Source organism: Pterocles gutturalis, unplaced genomic scaffold (assembly GCF_000699245.1).
Source record: "Pterocles gutturalis isolate BGI_N339 unplaced genomic scaffold, ASM69924v1 scaffold32688, whole genome shotgun sequence".
Taxonomy (NCBI): Eukaryota; Metazoa; Chordata; class Aves; order Pterocliformes; family Pteroclidae; genus Pterocles; species Pterocles gutturalis.
The window spans coordinates 48,520-67,899 of record NW_010126716.1 but is presented as its reverse complement, the minus strand read 5'-3'; the positions used below and the strand labels follow the sequence as shown (position 1 = coordinate 67,899).

General features: G+C 41.1%; 1 protein-coding gene across 1 annotated transcript in view; it reads right to left on the bottom strand.

Moving 5' to 3' along the window:
- Positions 1–279: 279 nt before the first annotated feature.
- Positions 280–19,380, bottom strand: part of KIFAP3 (kinesin-associated protein 3) — a 64,096-nt gene continuing 44,995 nt past the window's right edge. Inside the window, 1 exon segment of the mRNA XM_010079073.1 lies at positions 280–388. Within this exon segment, the coding sequence (XP_010077375.1) occupies positions 280–388 (109 nt within the window).

The following is a 19,380-nucleotide window of genomic DNA, read 5'->3' as shown; positions in this document are numbered from 1 at the left end:
CTTTCAGTCCAGTAGCTTTCCAATTCTTGCTTTCAAGTCACGGAGAAAATACTGTACAAAAGTTATAACATAGAGCAACCAAAGAGTAAACACTGTCACTAAAACACTGGACCCAGAAAGGCTAGGATTATCTGGAGCTAGACATGCCAAAGGATACATAACGATGGACCCATCGTGGTACAATCATGCATTACCAAGGGACAGATCTACTGCTGGCTACGCACACACTGGTTCCCTCCAGGGCAGGTGGCAGCATCCCGGGGTGCAGAGCGGGCTGTTTTATCGTGCTCCGTAGCTGTAGTAGTACGGTTCATCCGGGCGGTATCCATACGCAGTCGCCGGGCGGCCAGGAACCACTGGAGATTGACCAAATCCATCAACTCCAATGCTACAAAGAAAGTGAGAGAGAAACTGTATGGTTTTGTACGGTAGGGAAGGCACACTAGTGCTGGTGTCTCCAACTCCTCCTGCCATGGAGGTAATCTTGTGAAGCACTTCACAAGCCATCTTCCCCTTCCAGCCAGCACTACTCTGTCTCCTCTTCCCTTGGTGGGAAAAGAAATGCTGCAGAGAAATCAACACAGATCCTGTCGAGGAAAGGCTTTCAGGTCAAAGAGAAATCCCAGAAGGGACAGAGAGCTTCTCTTCTATCCTTTTATGGATTTACTGTCAAAGCATTTTACTTCTGTGACTGAATTTCTCTACCTGTACGTTAACACATCTTTGGGGAAAGGCTTCAAGCATGCTTCTTGCAAAGCCCACTGGTAACCCTGCCCTACGCAGCACATCTGAAGAGTCTGATTTCCTTCCTTCAGTACATTTCTGAAGCCCCAGGGAAAAAATCAGCTAGAAATGAGAAAGTGAGAATATCTGGTATAGCAGCATAGTTCAGCAAAGGACAATGTTTCTGGTGGGATACAAGATTGACAGGCAAATGTCAGAAAGAATTCATCATATACTGAAAGGCCATGTACTAATGAGACGGAATAATTCATTTTTCATGCAGAACAGCATCTTTTACACCTAAAAAGTTTCACAGCAATGAATCAGATACTAAAGCAGAAGAACTGCACAGGGAAAAGTGGTACATATTTCATGCTCAACAATAACTCTCATGCAGGAGGTAGAAGAAAAATGAACATTGCCCAAGATACTGGATTACTGCCTACTCATAGTTATGTCACTTTTTAACTTCCACTTCAGTAGAAAGACAAATGGAAAAGGATTCTGATTTATTGTCTGACTAAAGATGCATTGAAAGGAGTTGAACTTCCCCTCTGAAGACTGTCAAAACACAAAGAACCAAAGTGCTTTTGGAGTGGGGAAAAGCTGAACCTCATTACTGCCAATTATCCATATGGAACATGGGTTATGCAACAGTCAAGGCTGGGAAAGAATAACCCATCTAGAAAATGTACAATGGGTGGGCCCCAGGCCCTGGCTCAGCAAAAAGCTGGCACTGCTGAGCTGATTGAACTGAAAGGGCTCAGCTCAAGTGGTGAGGGACCACGTCCATCACCCTGTCCTTGCAAAGATTCTTTCCTTAGATTGTGCCTCCAAGAGGTCCTAAAAAAGGATCCTTCGTGCCTGGTTTCTCAGGAAGCTAGCTCATGCATGGGATATTCTGATAATCAGGTGAAGGTGGAAGGTCTGAGGCTGAGATTTGCCTTTTGAGAGGGAGGGTGGCCAATCAACAAGCCAAACTGCAGTGAAAATTATTCTGTTTCACCTGAATGTATCTTGAGAAATGCAGCGCCCTGAAGTGCTTTGCTATTTCCATGGCTGCTGGTCTGTATCTGAACTGGCAATGCCCCTGTCCCATAACTTGTACACAGAGCCACCAGTCTGACCTCAAAGGCTGATCAGTCCCTTCAGCACAGCAAAGAGAAGCAGAGTGGCAGTGGTGTACCCTGTAGTGGTGCAAAGCTCTGAGGGTACATGCCTCTGGCTCCACACCTGCCTCTGGCCATCCATTCCTTCCCATGTCCACTCCGAAGTACTACTACTATTTTCCAAGCCCATTATGAAATGAGCTGATCACCTCTGAGGCACATTCTCCAGGTCCCTCCTTGCACCTGGCAAACACCAGCTTTCTCCTTAGCAGGTTTGAAGCTTTAAAAGACTCCTGAAAGAAGGGTTTAAGAGAAATCCCGTTACTTTGTCTGTATCTAACCCTCATCTCTAGAAACACCAAACCCTCCACTCACCTTAGTCAGAAGATGGTCCCTGCTTCTACCACCATTACTGGTTCAGAAAACAAACTGAATAACTATAAAACAATGCAGATTCTTTAAGAGAGTTCTTTGAGTACTGCTATTATTAGGGGTTCTAAAGGAAGGTGTAGTGGGATGTGGAAGTGCAGAGCCCAGTTTTGTTGTGCTGCTACAAGTTCCCAGGGATACCACAGGTTAACACTGCAGAGAAGCCGGACCCTTTAAGGCTACCTTTAAACTCAGGGATTCCATTGTTTTCTTCCAAAGATCCTTAAAGCAACTACAGTTGATTTCTAACGAAAATATATTTTAACAGAAACCAGTTTTCTGGGTTTATCTGTCAATGTGTTTTTCTGTGACTATAACAACCTTAGCTGGATAAGTTGTTTTTATTACTAGCATGGTAGAATAGGGGCTCTCAGCATTTCTGCTAACTATTGAAAACGTCATTCTGGAAAGATGTTGTAGGTGAGCGAGTAGGCTGTGAGTGCCATAGGCTGCGAGTCAGGCTAGTAGGGGCTATGCCTTGGCTTACAGGGGAGACAACAGCAGCCATCCTCAGAGTTACTGTGGCAGAGAGAGACACAACCAATACAGCAACCTGAGAGACCTGTCCTGAAGCAGGACTTTCTTAAACGTAAATGTGGCTTCTCTGGATGCTGCAGTTTCAAGAACTTTTGGTGGCTCCGCTATATACTGCTAAACTAAACCAACATTAGATTTTGGGGGAGCTGAGGTGTACCAGCGATACTGAGCCACGAGGTGGCAATGGGTCTCTATCACTGCAGGCAGAGCTGCTCCAGCTACTTCCAGTTGAGTAATCCATATTCAAAGTACTTTTAAATGTATTTAAATTGATAACAAGAGCAGGGAAAATATGGTTCCAATCACAATCTCAGCAAATCATTTTTTTGATTTTTTTAAATAAATGTGTATGTAATTAGGTAAAGATCCCTAGAGTTTAAACTTTGAGGAGTATCAGTTATTTCCAAATGGTTCAGACATATGTTAGTGTCCTGAAGAAAACTGGAAGAGATGGATCAGCTGATAACTGCTTTGGACAGTTACAAAAAAAAAAAAAAAAAGAAAGGAACAGACAATCACATTAAAACACCTTGACCAAATCACCACTCTCTCATATCTAAATATTTCTCTTAAGTAAATGAAGGCTTGTCCATGCTTCAAAAAAAAGTTGGCTTCATTTTCACATGTTAGCACTCTTGAAACATACCAGCTTTGCCTATTTGACTGTTTGCACTGGCAGCCTGTAGCAAGGAGCTTGTCCTCTTCGTTGAAGGAAAGGCTATTGAACCCAGGAGGTAACAGAGGGGTAGGGCAACAAAAGAGCAAACACGTGTCTGTAGACTGAAGTCTGGCTTACTCCCAAGGCTGGCAGGCCAAGGGCGATGACTCTGCAAGCATAACCTACCGAGGTGGAGACAGGGGTTTAAAAACCAAGTACTGATGAATCTTTGCCACCTGTGCCAAAAGCAGCAGAAGGGTAGAGCCAGGAAGGATGGTAGCTCTTCAGCTGTAAACACTTGTTGGGTAATGATTGGCCTGAGAGCACGATTTGTGCCATGTGTTCTTAGATTTACACCAGCAATCAACTTCAAAACTTGCTCCTAGGAAAAATATGTTGTTGGCCTTATTTATACAGCATCTACAGAGAAACAGTGCTCTGCAGAGCTAGCATCAGTCTCTCGTCCCTAAAACTTAGGGACACATAATTACATTATCGAGGCAACAATACTCACCCCCAAATTGGTATTTTTTGCTCCTGTTAGTCAGCCCCGTTCAACTAGGTACCCAGCAGAAGTGCATGGAATCCCTGGAGTTGTGTAGCAGATACAGCTCACACAACAATCGCCTCAGATAAATGACTTATGCCGTTGCCTTTATCTACAAGTTAAGGCAGTTTTGTCTCACAAAATTGCATGCGTACACACAGAGATTGGTGCTTGCTAACCACGTTGTCAAAGCACAACTGTTTTCTTGTGCAAAGTTCACCACCGCTCCTGGAGCTGATGGAGTTAAACAGTGAACAGCACAGCTAATTACTGTGTACTGCTAACCTCAGTTGCTGGTTCATTTTGAGACCCTTTAAAATATGAACTGTGTATTTTACCCCTATGCACTCTCTTAATGATTTGTTTTTTTTAGACTGAAATCACTTCCAGCCATCAGTTATACTCGCGGTCTCTACACATGCACTTCTCCAAGCACAAATATTTCTTTTTCCTATTGGTCTGCCAGCCCCTGTCAGAGCAAATTTCACTTTAAACTAAATGCTATGATACTTAAAACCTCTTGGATTACTCAGGCTGCTAGTGTGATCTATGACCTTCCCCAAATGACAGCTGAACTTTCAAATTTGCTTGTACTGCTGCGGAACTGAAGAACAGATGCTGAAGAGGAAAACGTTCCTGATGTGCATGAGTGAGGAGAGATTTCTTAACAGCTCTGCTTATTGATACTTACTCTGATTCATGACATCCAAATCAATATGCCCATCTAGGATCCTAGGTGCCCTGACATAATTTAAAATGTGAAGACCAGTCGTGTCCCCCCCATCACAGCAGGAAATGCCAGCCAGCATCCCACTGTGTCCACAAAATACTTACTTTCCTTAACTCCCTCCTGCGTCCAGAGCCTCAGAGACTAGATAGGCTTTGCGGTACGTCTGGAAGACTTGGCAGCCCCAGACGGGGAGCAGGCTGCCAGCAACCCTCTGCTGGGGTTCCCATTCAGGTATCGTGAGTGCAGGGTACAGGCTCTTGAGCTTAGTCTGAATTAAGGTAATTAGCACCTGGGTGCAGACTGACCACAGAGCAAGGCTGCGTTCTTTAAGTTCTCCTGATGCGATAGACACCTGAGCCTGTCCACACTAGCGTTCACACTGTGACTAGCGCTGGTGCTGACAAGTTGCTCTAAAACAGGTACTAATTCCTCCAGCATAAGCAGGGCCTCAGAAAGGCAAGTCCTGGGTCACTGGGAAAATTCTTGGACTTCAAGGGGTTATTTCTGACCAACTGGAAATCCCCGGTAGGATGCGTGGATCTCAGAGTGATCCCAGCAAAACACACTGCTCGGGCAACAGGCCTGCAGACTCACGGAAGAGGCGTGAAGCAGTACGGCAAGAATCGTACCAGACTGTATTGTGACAACTGTGACTGCTGCTTGTGCAAGCAAAGGTGGCCCAGGAAAAGAGCTTTCACCTTAGAGGGTGAAATATCAGTTTAGGAGCCTACACTTTAGGGCCCAAATTTCATCCTTTTCAGCCTATCAGTTTCATGGCTGGAAGCCCAAAATTAAAGCACCCTGAAATCACTGCCCACTGAAAATGAAATCCAAGCTAAACACATATGGTGCTTCCAGCAGAGCCATGACTTCAGCTGCATTTCTTTTCATCCTAAACCTGGTCTAAAACCCTGTCAGTCCTCCCTCCTTATTCTGCATAAATAAGCCTTATACCAGCCTCATGTGTGAAAGGATCTCAACTACTCACTGGGGATAGAAGTTTTATAATTTAAAATTTTACAAATTTTAAATTAAAGAAGATCTATACAATGATAATTCACCAGGTCCTGTGACCTTGGTAAGAACAAGCAAACACTACTTACACCTCTCAACTCATCAGGAGCCCTACCAAGCCCTAGTGAACGAATCACACCCAAAGTTCTCCACATGCTCAAGTGAGCTGCTGGGAGGGGTTATTTGCAGGCATCCCATTTACACACACACCACCTTTCCTTGCTGCCACAGATCACACCTGTGGCTTTGCAAAACTGCTCCTGAGTATCAGAGAATGGGCTTTGAACCAGAAGGTTTCTGAGCACCCTTCAAAAGCCTGACATCAGTACAGTTCATAGCAGCCCCCCTGTTTCTTCTGTACCTTTTCCCTTTATACACCTTACATTATTGTTTCTAAAAACCACTGTCTTCACTCTCAAAACATCCCCCACGTCACCCCAGGCAGGCATTCAGAATTTTGTGCAGCGTATCCTTGAAGTCCTAATGTTCCCCTTCTGTCGATCTACTCGTGTGTGACAGTACTGTTGCTATACCTTATAAACTCTCACGCCATAAACCCCTGTAATCTATAATGCTGTATCAAGTTCCTGCGTATAGCAGACCAAACAAGGTATGTTCAGATGCATACTGCAGGCTGTATTTTTCCCTCAGGAGGTACCCAAGCCATAGAAACAGCACACCAGTCTCGAATCTCAAGACAAGTACAGCATTGTAACCTGAACAACTGAGATGCAGTTTATTGTTCATAATACTTACCAGCAGCAATGTCTGTATTGTTTCTGTCCTCTCAATGTGGTTTGGTTTTTTTTTTTTTTTGGTTGGTTGCTTTTTTTTAAATTGTTGATGAAAGGTGCCAGACTGTTGGTCTGAGACAATGATTGCAGTGCAGGGCAGTATAATCACGTATGGGATGCGGCAGAGGCTGCAGCCATGCCAGCCCAATTAGGAGATCACCTAGCAAACGCTGCAGCTCCCTCCCTCCCTCCCTCTGCAGGTTTCCAGGGTACAGCAAGGCAGGGGGAGCTGGGGGCATCCAGGCCTTGTCCCGTTGTACAGCGAGGATTCAGGCACAGTGTACATCCAGGCACAGGAGGTGGGAAAGGTTTATGAATTCTATAGTACAGAGACCTCTAACTTCTTAAATTACCTTCAGGTAAGAAATATTTAGCTAATCCTTTGCAGGTACCAGGTAACCACCACACTTTAACCAAGGCTCAAAGCCTGGGAAAGCCATGGACTCTTTGGCCTTTCTGCTGATACTTACTGTCAGCTAAACGCTGGATGGGATGCAATTTGCATAACACCACTCACGAAAGAGTGGAAGGCATCAAAAAGAGGCATAAAACTGGCTGCTTTTTCCCTTGCTTAGAGTCTAGCAATTGAGATGATGATCCTATTTACTTCTACGTGCCAGCTACCTCTGGTTTTGCTTCACTGACCATAAATTTTCTGCCCTTCAGAGTAAGAGCACAAACCATGGGTTCTGAAGAAACAGCATATAACTGAGAAGCCTTAGAAAAAAAAACAATGTTTCTTTATATAATGTCCTGTAACTGTAGATTCTCCCACTACTGGTAATGACGCTAAACTATAAACCACAAGTCTCTAAATTCTGCCTCTCACAGCCCCAACTTTCTTGCTCCCCTATCTGTGAAGCTTTTTTCTCCCATGCTTTCTATCCTTCAAGCTGAAGTGGGAGGGGAGTTTTTGTGGCAGGGACTGTGACTTCACACACTCCATCAAATACCAAATCCACCTCTACATTAGCACTGAATATTAACGATCCTTAAATAGTAATACTGCATCTGCTCAAAAGATAGAAAATGTCAGGATGAACCTGTGCAATACTACTTTAGCTCCCTTGTGCATCATGATACAGCTTTTATGGGTATGATCATGTCTTTCTTTCCATGTGATCCAGCTTTCTTCAGCACACTTAATGACTTAAAGTTTCCAGTTGCTTCTGGACTTGCTGCCCAGTTGTATCTCAGGACAATACTGCTGTTTCTGCCATTTAATTATAAACAAATGCAAATCTGACAATTGTGGAGAAATAAGCACTGCGTCTTCTGTGTCAGGCTCTAGCTATGCACCAAGCAATTGGCATGCCAAAATTCACTGGTGGGGAGGCAGCATTCAAAAAAAAAAAAAATATATATTTCCCAACTGAATAGTAAGAAAGCACTGAACTAAAAACAAATGACCTTGCTTAGCCAAATTCAGTAAGAGCCTTGCTTGAAAGCTATAGAGCTTGCCATCCCATCTCTATGAAAGCAGCCTGGGACTTGGGCTCGGTTTCTTGCTCTGTCAGTTACCTGCTGTGTGATCCTGGGCAAGTTGCTCCTTTTCTCCATGACCTCAGTTTCCCATTGGAGTATTGAAAGAAAAAACATCCCAGACATTAAAGACAGCAAGTGACACACTAGAGTAATGAAAAGACTCAAATTAGACTGATGTAGATAGAAAAGACTTTTGCTTATTCTGTAACACCCTTCAAAGAGGAAAAAAAAAAAGAATATTTCTGATCTGCTAGAAACGGAACAAATCCAGAATACAGCTGGGGGCAAAATAGCAACTCAGGAACTCAGATTGTTTCATACAGCTGTCTTGAAGGGCATGGGGATAATTTCACTAGCATTCCCTCACCCAGGCTCAGCTCTGCCACGCGGATGGGGAGTTTCTCAGCTATTCTGTACAGGACTTGTTAAAAGGTCAAGTGCACAGTCAGAGCTGGAACGGAAACCAAGAGTTCTGACTTGCCATTGTAAGCCTGACAGAAACATCTCCTGTGCTGCTGGCTCAAAAAATGGCCAAACCCACTGATTAGATATATCCATTTCTTAAAAAATTAATTAAGAACTAAAATAAAAAAGCCCTGAGGAGCAGGCAATAAAAAGCAAAGAGGACGTCCTTCCCTCTCCCTCTCTCCTTGCACAGTCCAAAGTATTTGTGTCAACTCCATAAATCGAGGAGTGCATTGACTTAAACTAGTAACGCGTCTGGCTTGGAAAGGTTTCAAGCGTCTCTTTTACTGAGCTCTAGCAGAAGCTTCAGCCAACAGCCTGAGCAGAATAAGATCCTGTAGTGGCAACTTCATAAAGGTGACGGGTGTCACTGACTAGATCAGCTCAGGATCTGGTCCACGTCTTCCACAGGCTTCTGACTAGCATTCCCGTTTGCAGACTGGGAGCGTTTCTTGCTTCCTGCGATAGGTTACAGAGCAGGCTCACTGTGAAAATGTATTCTGAGATACATAGCTGAAGTGGAAATGCAAGTTTTCAGTGCCCTGCATTGACGCGCTCACAGCTGAAGACTTACTCCTTTAAATATTTATACAAGCCCCTCAAGTCCAAGCACTGCCACTTAGCTCTATCCTTCAACAGAAATAGGGGAAAAAAGTTCCCTCTTGGGCACAAATACCCAGAAGAGCCATGCCAACAGGTTCCTGGCCAAGAGTCGTGCTGTCTCCAGGGCTCAGCACCAAGAATCAGGCACCTCAATGTGGATGATCATTCAGATGCTGGAGGGAAGGAGGGAGAGAGAGTCAAAAAAACCTGTTCTGCTTTGACTTACAGCTGCAGCCAATAAAAGCTTTTAAAGTCTTTTCTGAAAGTTAACATTACTAGGGGATTTGCAGTGTTCACTAGAGCACACAGCAAATGCAGTCGGAGCATTATTACTGATGAATAAAATTTAATTTTTTTTTTTACCTACCATAGATGATTGTCCAGTTTTCAACCACTTTTAAGTATCAACACGGGGCCCTAGCTGAAGTCTTGTCAAAATCTATCCCAAATCAGTGATGATTTTAATGGAAACCAAGAAGAAAGTAAATCTCTGTCCCTCACTGCTTTCTTTCTTAGGGCTAACACCAGGTAGATGTATTAGGGAACAAGCCAGTTACAAACACAGATATGGAAGATTTTCTTGGAGATGTATACCTCAGAGTAGCATTATTATGCAAAAATTTCAACTTTAACTAAATGAACAAAAATTAGAATGTTTCCAGGCCAACAGCTGGGCAGGGAGTCTTGGAAAAATAAAACTTAAAAAGCTCAAAACCCAGATGGCAAATAAACTCTGTAAACTAGAAGATTTTTTTTTAAACCATGAGATTAAAAAAAAAAAGTAACTTTTCCAGGGGGAAGAGAAAAGGGTGGTTCAGTCATCATACTTGAATGGCTGAAGCTGATAAACAGATTCTAAGAACAAAATTTTAAAATAAAAAAATTTGTCAAATAAATTAATTTGATGTTACATTGATTTTTATACTAGAGACTTGTTTGCAGTACACGTTCAGTTCAGATAATAACCATAAGAAATATCCCACTGATATACGGGACTTTTAAAAACTACTCACTGTAGGTTTAATTTTGAATCCTGGGAGGATGCTTATACATAGCATACAAAACACCCTTCACATTATTACAGTTTTAAATCTTTCTTCCAGGCCTGGCCTTGCAACCAACTTGTCTTGATAAAATAGGTCACTTGAAAAAGGAAAGCTCAATAAAATGAATTACAAAAACAACAAGATTAAACTGATTGTGCTGTTTTTGTACAGTGCAGCTGAATTCTGCAAATATGCTGCTGGCTGTGGTTTGGCATTTAACAGCATGCGATCAGTGAGAAGGAGGAAATTTTATTCTCATTAACTGTTGCAGATTTACTGCAGTGAAAAAGGGCTATGTAACCTGAGAAGTGACAGAATGGAAAGATCAAAGCAGCAGTCTGGAAACTAAATAAACCTTCTGGCTACTTCCTGCAAGGAAAATTCACTCTGGCAATGTAAAACAGAGTCCAGTTAAAAACTACTCTCAGTTTTATGAGCTGTCACAGCAGCTTGAGTGGTTTGGACCAGTCAAGTTTAGAACATTATATTTCCTTGTTTTTGTCTCAGATACTTCTGTAAGCAGTTTTATAGTTTCTTTTTCTCTTTTTTTTTTTTTCTTTAAGAGAAAAAAAATTCTTTTCTTTTGGTTGAAATTGAGAAGGTCACAGCTAAACTCATTAAAAACAAGCAGGTCTTCATTTGCACATTCCATTCCCATTTACTACGTTTTAATATTTTACTTTGAGATTTATAAGCAATGTACATTTGCTTTAATAACTCTTCCGCATTCTGTTCACTTATTGTTTAATATAAGTGCAAATCAGTTTACAGAGCCCAGATGGCTTGTAACCAGGGAGCCAGTCTATTCCTAGTAGCACATCTGGAGGGACTAAGAGCAGCAGACAGAACGTGGGAATTAATTAATGTTACATTTCAGAAGAGACAGACCCAGGTTTGGGGGATTTTTTGGTAAGACATTCCAAAGGACTTGAGCTAACTGTTACAGCATTTTGTTATTCTTTTAAAATTCTTAATAGCCAACTAAACCATCTTGGTTAAATAACGCCAACTGCAGGTGGAATATAGTAAAATAAAAAGCAACTAAAAAAAAGTAAAAGAAGTGACTGCAAGTGAAAGAGACCCAAGTATCCTATATTCCAAAAGAGCTGAAGTGCATTAAAACCTCAGTACTAACTCCCTTCCCAAATGGTATCTACAACATGCTGAAAAAATTGCATCTTTAAAATAATCCCAAGGAAGCTATTTCATTTCTTAGCATACTAGTGTAATTGTTCAGAGCAATTAAACAGCTCTTACAGTAAATGAAACAAGTGCAACACGATCCTTCACGATTACGGACCACACACCTTGGAGAGGTGGTGTGGTCCGGTCACTGGGGCACTGCAAGAGCAGACAGGCGAGCGCTCTCTACTCCAGCCTCTGGCACCTGACTTTGGATGAGTAACTTCTCTTCTTGCCTTTGGTTCCCTGCCTGTCTTGAACCAGCTCTTTGGGGCAAAGCCTGGGTGCTGCACTGGGGACATCGTCTGCGTGTTGGGGCATACAAAGAGAGCTGCCTGGAAGCTTCTCCTGATACAGTCTAAGAACAGAATAATAATAAAGAAGCACCCAAGCACATAAAAAAACCATTGCTGTATATAGAATGCTGGATATGAAAAATATTGTCTTCATATGGATATTCCCAAATTACAGGCAGGGCTGGGCCCTCATCCTTTAGTGGTACAGTATACACAGATCTCCAAACCCTGGGAGAATCTCATTGATGAACATGGGTCATAGAGAAAAAAATCTTCTTCCCCTTGAATAATCAGACTGCTGGTCTTCAAAAATGCTACAGTAACTGTCCGCATCATAGCAGCATAATTTGGGCAAATGCATACTAGTGACACCTACACTGGATTATAATGTGATCAGGCTTCAGTGTTTAATTTCTATAAACATGGCTTTCAGAAGACAGTATGAAAAAACTAATAATGTGACAGCTAGGAGAGAGTACGACCACTACCTAGAAAACCGGGGAGAGGAAAGAGAAAACTAGTTTAGTACTGGTGCAAAAACAAAATATTATAAACTAGACACAAAGGAATTCAAGCTTGCATTCAAAGCTCTTAGTGATGAAGCACTTTTCTGGAAGCACCACTCCCACATTTAAGTACTCAAGGAAAACAATGATACAGTGAATTTTGATTTAGGCCATGATGCAGGACCTGAAGAAATCAAGTGAAGTCTTTCAATAAGCTTGTCCCAGACTGGGATCAAAACCCTCCAAAAGGCAGCAGTTCCTGCTTCCTTTTTACTATCTTTTAGATGCAAGATCTTAATTTCAAGCATGTGTACCACCTGAAGAGGCACTGATGAACAAAAAGAAACTTACCTGCCTGTTTCACATGAAGAGTCAGTAAATGCTGCATTGTCCAAACGAGAAGTGTGCTTTATGTCTTATGTCAAGCCATACAGAGCCATATCAAAAATTTGGGGAAATCCTCCTGACCATATTCTGTTTAACTTCTTTAAAACTAAACATGTAGGCAGTTAGGACAACAGAATGTGATAAAAAAAGTTATGACTCTGCCATCACTAACAAAGTTTTTGTGTCGTTTAAAAAAAAACAAAAACAAAAACAAAAAAACCAACCCAAAAACACACCACCAAAAAAAAAATCTCCTTATTTGTCTCCAGAAACTTCACTGCTTCTGGGCTTCTCTTTAAGGCCTTTTCAAATTCGTTTCAGTGGGATTTACAATTTGCTAATACTGATGTGTGATAAACTAATAAAACCTGCCTACAAGGTTATAGGCTCAATTTACTAATAAAAACTAATTCAATTCTCTTGGGAAATGCAAATTAAATAGTGTCCAAATGGTAGAAGTTGAGTACAGCTCTGATGAACATATTGCAAAGGCAAAAAAGGTTTTTTTGTTTTCATTTTTAAAATAAAGGTTAAGTATAGAAAAGAAAAAGTAATGCACAGATCTGTCAGAAATATCCCTATGGTTAAATGTTTGGAAGTAGAATCATATTGTAGTAATAATTTACACTCCATTAACTTTTCTTTCCATTAACAAAAAGATTTTATACTCACTATATGTCCACTTCTAAGACAGGAAGGCATTACTGTCTCTATTCAAATGATGAGCAAAGAGACATGTGGATACTTTTCATTCTCCTGTAGCACAGACCCCACATGAGAACATGTTTTTTATCTAAGCTAATCTTTCCAAGAACCACAAACAAAAGTTTCTTCTGCCGCTGATGGCTCTAAAGGGTTGCCTGAGGCAGCTCACTTTTACTGTCTATTAATGTATTAGTTTTTCACCTTCAGAGATAGCCTGCAAGATGGCACTTAGCTGCTGAAAGGCTGGGAAGGGAACATTCAAAATTCTAAATAAACTGCGCACATTACTGAAAATACAACATGGATGACAAATACTCCATAGCAGGGTCACCAACTCCTTCAGTCCTTTCCTTAGGAAGGAAGTTCTTTGTATCAGCAATATATCTTGTAGGGTTTAGACACTAAGGCAAGGAAGAGATGAAATCCTGACTTCTGTGCTTGAGAAGTACGACATGACTGCTTTTAGCAAATCTAATTGAATATGAGGATCTATATGGAATATAGATATAAATGTCTATGTAGGATACAAGTTACAAGTACAACCATTTAAAAACATTTTGATAAACATTCCCAAAGTGAGCATTTGCCAGCACCTGACGCAGGTCCTGTGCCTGACCTGACCAGGAGCTATTCAGCTGTGACACACGACAGTTCACACCACACTGCAGGAGTCAACAGGAATGGAAGGCTACAGACCTAGGTCTTTCCCCCACGAAAATTCACATCTGATTTTCAGCAGGGTATCCAAGCAAAAAAAACAAACAACCTGTGGATATGACTATCTTGCCATTCAGCATGGACTTTGAGCATATGCAGACATTACACAGGGGTAGCTTCGCTAGTGATAAGCTGAGTCGCAGTAACCGTCTTCCCTGTGCTCCTGCCAGGACCTAGGGCCGTGTATTAAGTTACTGAAGACCCCACCACCACAGTTTCCTCAACTCAAGACACAACAGCTTAGTTATGCATGCTTATACTTGCCAACAACAGACAGAGCTTAACTGAAGTCAACACAGAGCACCCTGCAAGGTCCTGGCTCCATATACTTACCACATAAAATCTCACGATGACCTGCCACGGCAAAAAGAAGAAATGCAGCTACAGTTTTAGCCTGTAAATCCAGGCAAGAGGAAAGATGTTCCACCAAGGACAGAGACAGGCAGCCACCCCATAAAACTGGTTTTGTTTGACGTGCCAAACCTCACTGCTTCAATCAGATCTTTGTTGAGAGGAGATGTGAGCGCACACACCGGGAACAGCACACACACAGCAAAGCCTTGCCTTAGTGAAAACAAAGATTGTGCAATGGCAGCTCTGCTACATTTTATAATGAGGTTAAAGGATTCTGTACCGGAGAAAACTTCCTCGGGAAGAAAAAAAAAAAGTTTTGGCTAGCTCCAGCATTCCTAACTATTAATCTTTCTAAAGCTAGAGAGAAGATTTGGGAACTCCGATGAAGATACTAACAAAAAATTGTCTTTTGCATTTAAAGTTTGTCCCATTATCTAGTTACAGCTGGGAAAGGTTAAAAAGCAGTTTCTTCCCTAAAGGGTAAGAAAAATACTGTGGCTATCTCTATTATGAGGTATTTATCCATCACTATTACGTTTGTGTTTTAAGAAAGTAATTAGTCTCTAGAAAGTGATTAGAATTTGATAAATGACCACAGATTCCTGAAGATGTCTTTCAGCTGGTCTTTCTCCCTTGCAGCTCAGACACTAAGCTGTCATCACATTAGCCAAAGGTGAAGGATTTTTTGTTTGCTACAATCATAAAACTTTCACTCTATATTAAGAGTTATCAGAACCAGGAGCCTTGAATACACATTTTAATAACAGATGAAAATTTCCAATCTATGCCTAATGCCCATCTGCTTCTGAAAGACAGTAAGACAATTTAAAGCTGGTAATCTAATCACAAAAGTCTTTTCCTAGCCAATGAAAAAACCTGGATACAAGCTGTCAAAACAGGCTCCTCAGCCATGTATTTTCTGCTGAATGGAAAACATAACTTACAATCTGTTTGCGTTCTGCTCCAAACCTTAGAGGAAAACAAGATATGCTGTTTATGTATTTTATCACCACTTCTGTGTACATTATATTCTTGAATAATTCTATTTATAGACATCATACACAACATCAGAACTCCACTAAGAATATAGGTGAGAAATAAGAGCTAAAGCTGCAAAACACACAAGTTAGATTACCAGAAAACAAAGCATTTCTATTTCGAACAATGCCTTGGGTTCCTAAAGTGAGGGTGGCAGTATTACAAAAACAACAACTTCCCAGGTCTTCACTTACGTGCTCCTTCTCCTTTATGCTGACAAGTACCAGAAACAACTATCCCTGCTTGCTTCAGGATATGGCCAGAAAGAAAGTAAACAATCTACAAACTGAATTTAGGCTAGATACTTTTACAATTCCCTTCAAAGTTGTTCTGTACTTCATGATGTAAGAATTGATCATGCAAGGTAGTGTTCTCAGCTCTGACAGCAGTCAGCACTGTAGGTTTCAAAGAAAAGTCCAGGAAACCCTGTAAAGGGAAGGTAACGTCTTTGAAAAAATGCAACCCCTAAGATACTCCACCTAATTCACTCGATCTACAGATGTTCTTACTGCTAATAGTATTAGTTCATGCTACCCTCTTAAAAATTATCAGGGAAAACAACCCTATGTGCTAACCCAGCGGGTGCAGGTGCCTATAAATATCTCAACTGTTTTAAACTGTTCTACTCTTGTCTTCAAAAAAGAACTTCCCTACTCGTCCAAGACTGTGCAGCAGGTCTACATACATAAGTCCAGGGTCTCCTGGGACAGGGGCTCCACAGGAGGTGGTTGCAGTACAGGAAAGTCAACTACTTCATCAATTGCACATCTGGATACGGCTGCTGCTCCAACTCCCCTGAATTTTCCAGAATGTAACATGGTGGAACTGCAATGGCAGAGGCTGCCCAGACCTCTGCTACAACTAGCATCCTATAACCAAGGAAGCACATGGTTTTCACTGTCTGCTCAATGCAGTGTAGCTGTTATAACAACCTGATACAGGGCAGCTGTATCAGCTGGGCTGAGCTCCCTTGCACAGGTATTAGTAAATATTGCTTACAGTGAAAATCTTCAAGGTGACTTGAATTTGGTTGCGGTCCCTGAAAACCTTTCCTCAAAGACTCGTTTCTTTGGCTCAAAAAAAAAATGAGGTTGGTGACCAGAACATACTTAAACCATGACATAGGGCTTAAGTGGTAATGCAAATAATGCATTGGGGGCACCAGCGCTAGTTCAACGCCAGCTCAACACTAGCTCAGCTTCTCAGTGACACGGAGGCACTAAAAAGGTGAGTGTTTCTGGCTGACTTGTTCTGCTCTCCTGCAGGCAAAGGGAAGACTTGATCCAGCCTGAGCACACTGTGAGGATAGGAAATAACCTCAGAGAAAATAAAGAGCTAATATATCCTAAGTCTTCCTCCTAGGAGTGCAGAAAGGAGAAGAAAGAATTAGATTACACAAGGTGATTTTAAATGACAGAAAAAAAGACGCCTTCCCAACTCACCCTACTGCTTAGAAAACTCCTGTTTCTATTACAGAATTAAAGAACCTAATATAAAAGGCCAAGAACAGAAGACACAGGCACAACAAATAAATGTATAACAAAAAAAAAAAAAGCATAACAAATGAAAAGACCAAAAATATGCATCTACTCATTATTAGGCCATCCCTCTTTCAATGCACAAAAAAAGGTTACAATTGACTTGCTAGATCTCTATGCAAATCATAACTCAGCTTTCTTTTAAAAAAGTTCCTGAAAATGTATTCAAATATTAATAATAGAAAAACGAACCATTTTTCTAACAAAAATTTGATTTATTAAAAGCTGGAACTGGTTAAAAATAAATCCCTGACATAAGGTTCTTGTTAGCTTTAAACTGTAAGCATAAAAATACCCTAGAATTAAGTTTTGGTACGGGTGAAATGTACACTATATAACACATAAAAAGAGCCTTGACTTGCTGCTATTATTTTTAATTAGGGTCTCTAGCACGTATGGTTTTACCTTCCAACACCAACTCAAATTTGGGAAAAGGGAGGGTGTGACTCTCCAAACTCATGGGACTGGCAATTCCATGGCTCATGCTTTGGAGCACTAATGCATTTTACATTAGCTCTAAGCATCAGGAAATCCTGGCTTCTGGCGCCAAGAAGTTCAAAACAATAATGACACACATCTGAAAACCGGGATTCGCCGTTCAACTGCCAGTATCTATTCTATCAAACAATTCAGTCCTGCTCTGTTACAAATAGGACAGAACACTTGCAGCAGCCCACGCTGTTTCCAATTAGACTGTGTGTCTGGACTGCAGATAAATCCATGGAGCAATCATATAAAAAAAAGCCTTCCTAGAAAACCGATTTCGAATGAGAAATCTGAATATTTACAGAGGCTATCAACAAGGGGCAATTACCAAGTTTCTCGTTAGCCAAACTGCAGTTTTTGACTGTTCTCTTTCTCAAGGTAAGCCTCCAAAATGCCTTGAGACGTTACAAGGAAATTCTACAAATACTTAATTTAAGCAGGTATACACCAGATGTATTTTGCTACTCATTTTAGTTGGAATACAAGCAGGTTAAAAAGCAGCTTACTAACATAGCTCCCTGATAAGGGATTGAGATTTGAGGTTGAGTGATCTACTTTAACTCTTACACTCAAGATATTTTCCAGTTGAAAGCTTACCAGCAAAACAAGAGCATCTTGACTGGGGCTATATCTAAGTGTCTTGGCAACAAAGGAGTCTGCAAGCTTCCCCCTACACACCTTTCTCCCCATCTCCAGGGGGACATGAAGACTTGGGACCACATAGCCATACAATGTTCCAGTTAATACAGAAATCTGTCATCTCCTGGGCTGTGTGTCTATTTTAAAGTTGAAGATGGTAAGTAACAGTAAGACTCCAAGAGTAGCATATAGCTCATACTTCCCTCAGTTTCTCTCTCACCTGCATGCTCTGAAATGAAGGTTGCCCATTTGGAAATGATCAGCACCAGTACCCCCTTCCCAAACGTAGGCTCCACCCAAAGGGTTACACACCAGTCTGAACTTGATCCTTCCTTAGTATAAACACTTCCTTTTTTCAAGATGATCCATCACTTAAGTCCTACTTTTTTTCCTGATCTGAGCATTTTAGGTTTTTTTTATTTTCTTAAAAACATTACCACCATTCCACCCCTGTTGAATGTTCAACTTTCTGGCACATCAGACATAGAACAAACAAACAAGTGTAACTGTCCACTGCTCTTTAACAAATACAAGAAGCCAAAGCAAGGGAGAAAAATCTTTTTTTGCTTCAGCAGTACATACTGTGAATTACTCATATTTTACAAAGGTGACTACAGTTTACGTGGTGAAAATAACATTCTTCCTTTGGAAAGAAATAACTTCAACCACAGGGCTGGGCATGTCCAGATAGCATCCTGTTAAAGTGAGTTCTGTACCTTGACTGTAAAGTGTTTGAAATATTTCCTGCTAATGAATGCACATAATTCATGCTCTGTAAAAGGCATTTCCTAAACGCTACAGGATCTATGAAGATTTCATTCTTTGAAATGAGTCTTTTTCTATTTGGAACTTGTCGTGGAGGTCTACTCAGAAATTCAAACTGGAACAGCTTGCAAACATTCAGAGAAGGAGAGGTCATTCAACAGAGGGAGAATTCAAAGAAACATCTCCTAAAAGTCAAGCTCACATCTTTTGCTCATCTAGCAAATTTTCAAAGAGCCATCGGTAATCTAACTGAGAATACTTTGGGAAAACTTAGGTTAAGGGAATAAAAACAAAAAAACCAAACCCACAGAAATAGTTTCGGCAGCTGAGAAACTTATTTTTAACAATTTAAGAATATTGGAAACAAAAGTCTTCTAGGTAATCAGCATCTCAAGCCTCTTTTAGATGTTTCCCAACAACGTCTGAAGAATATTTGAGTAATTGTCAAAACATGTACTTACTTGTGTGTTCTACTTTTTTATTCTACTGCTTTTGTAAAGCTATCATGTATTACAACACATTAGTATGTTAAAAGAAATGTAATTCAGAAGACATGCTAGAACTTTTTTTTTTAGTGTAAACCATTTCCACTGCTAAGAGGGCAAAAACTGCTGAACACCGCAAACA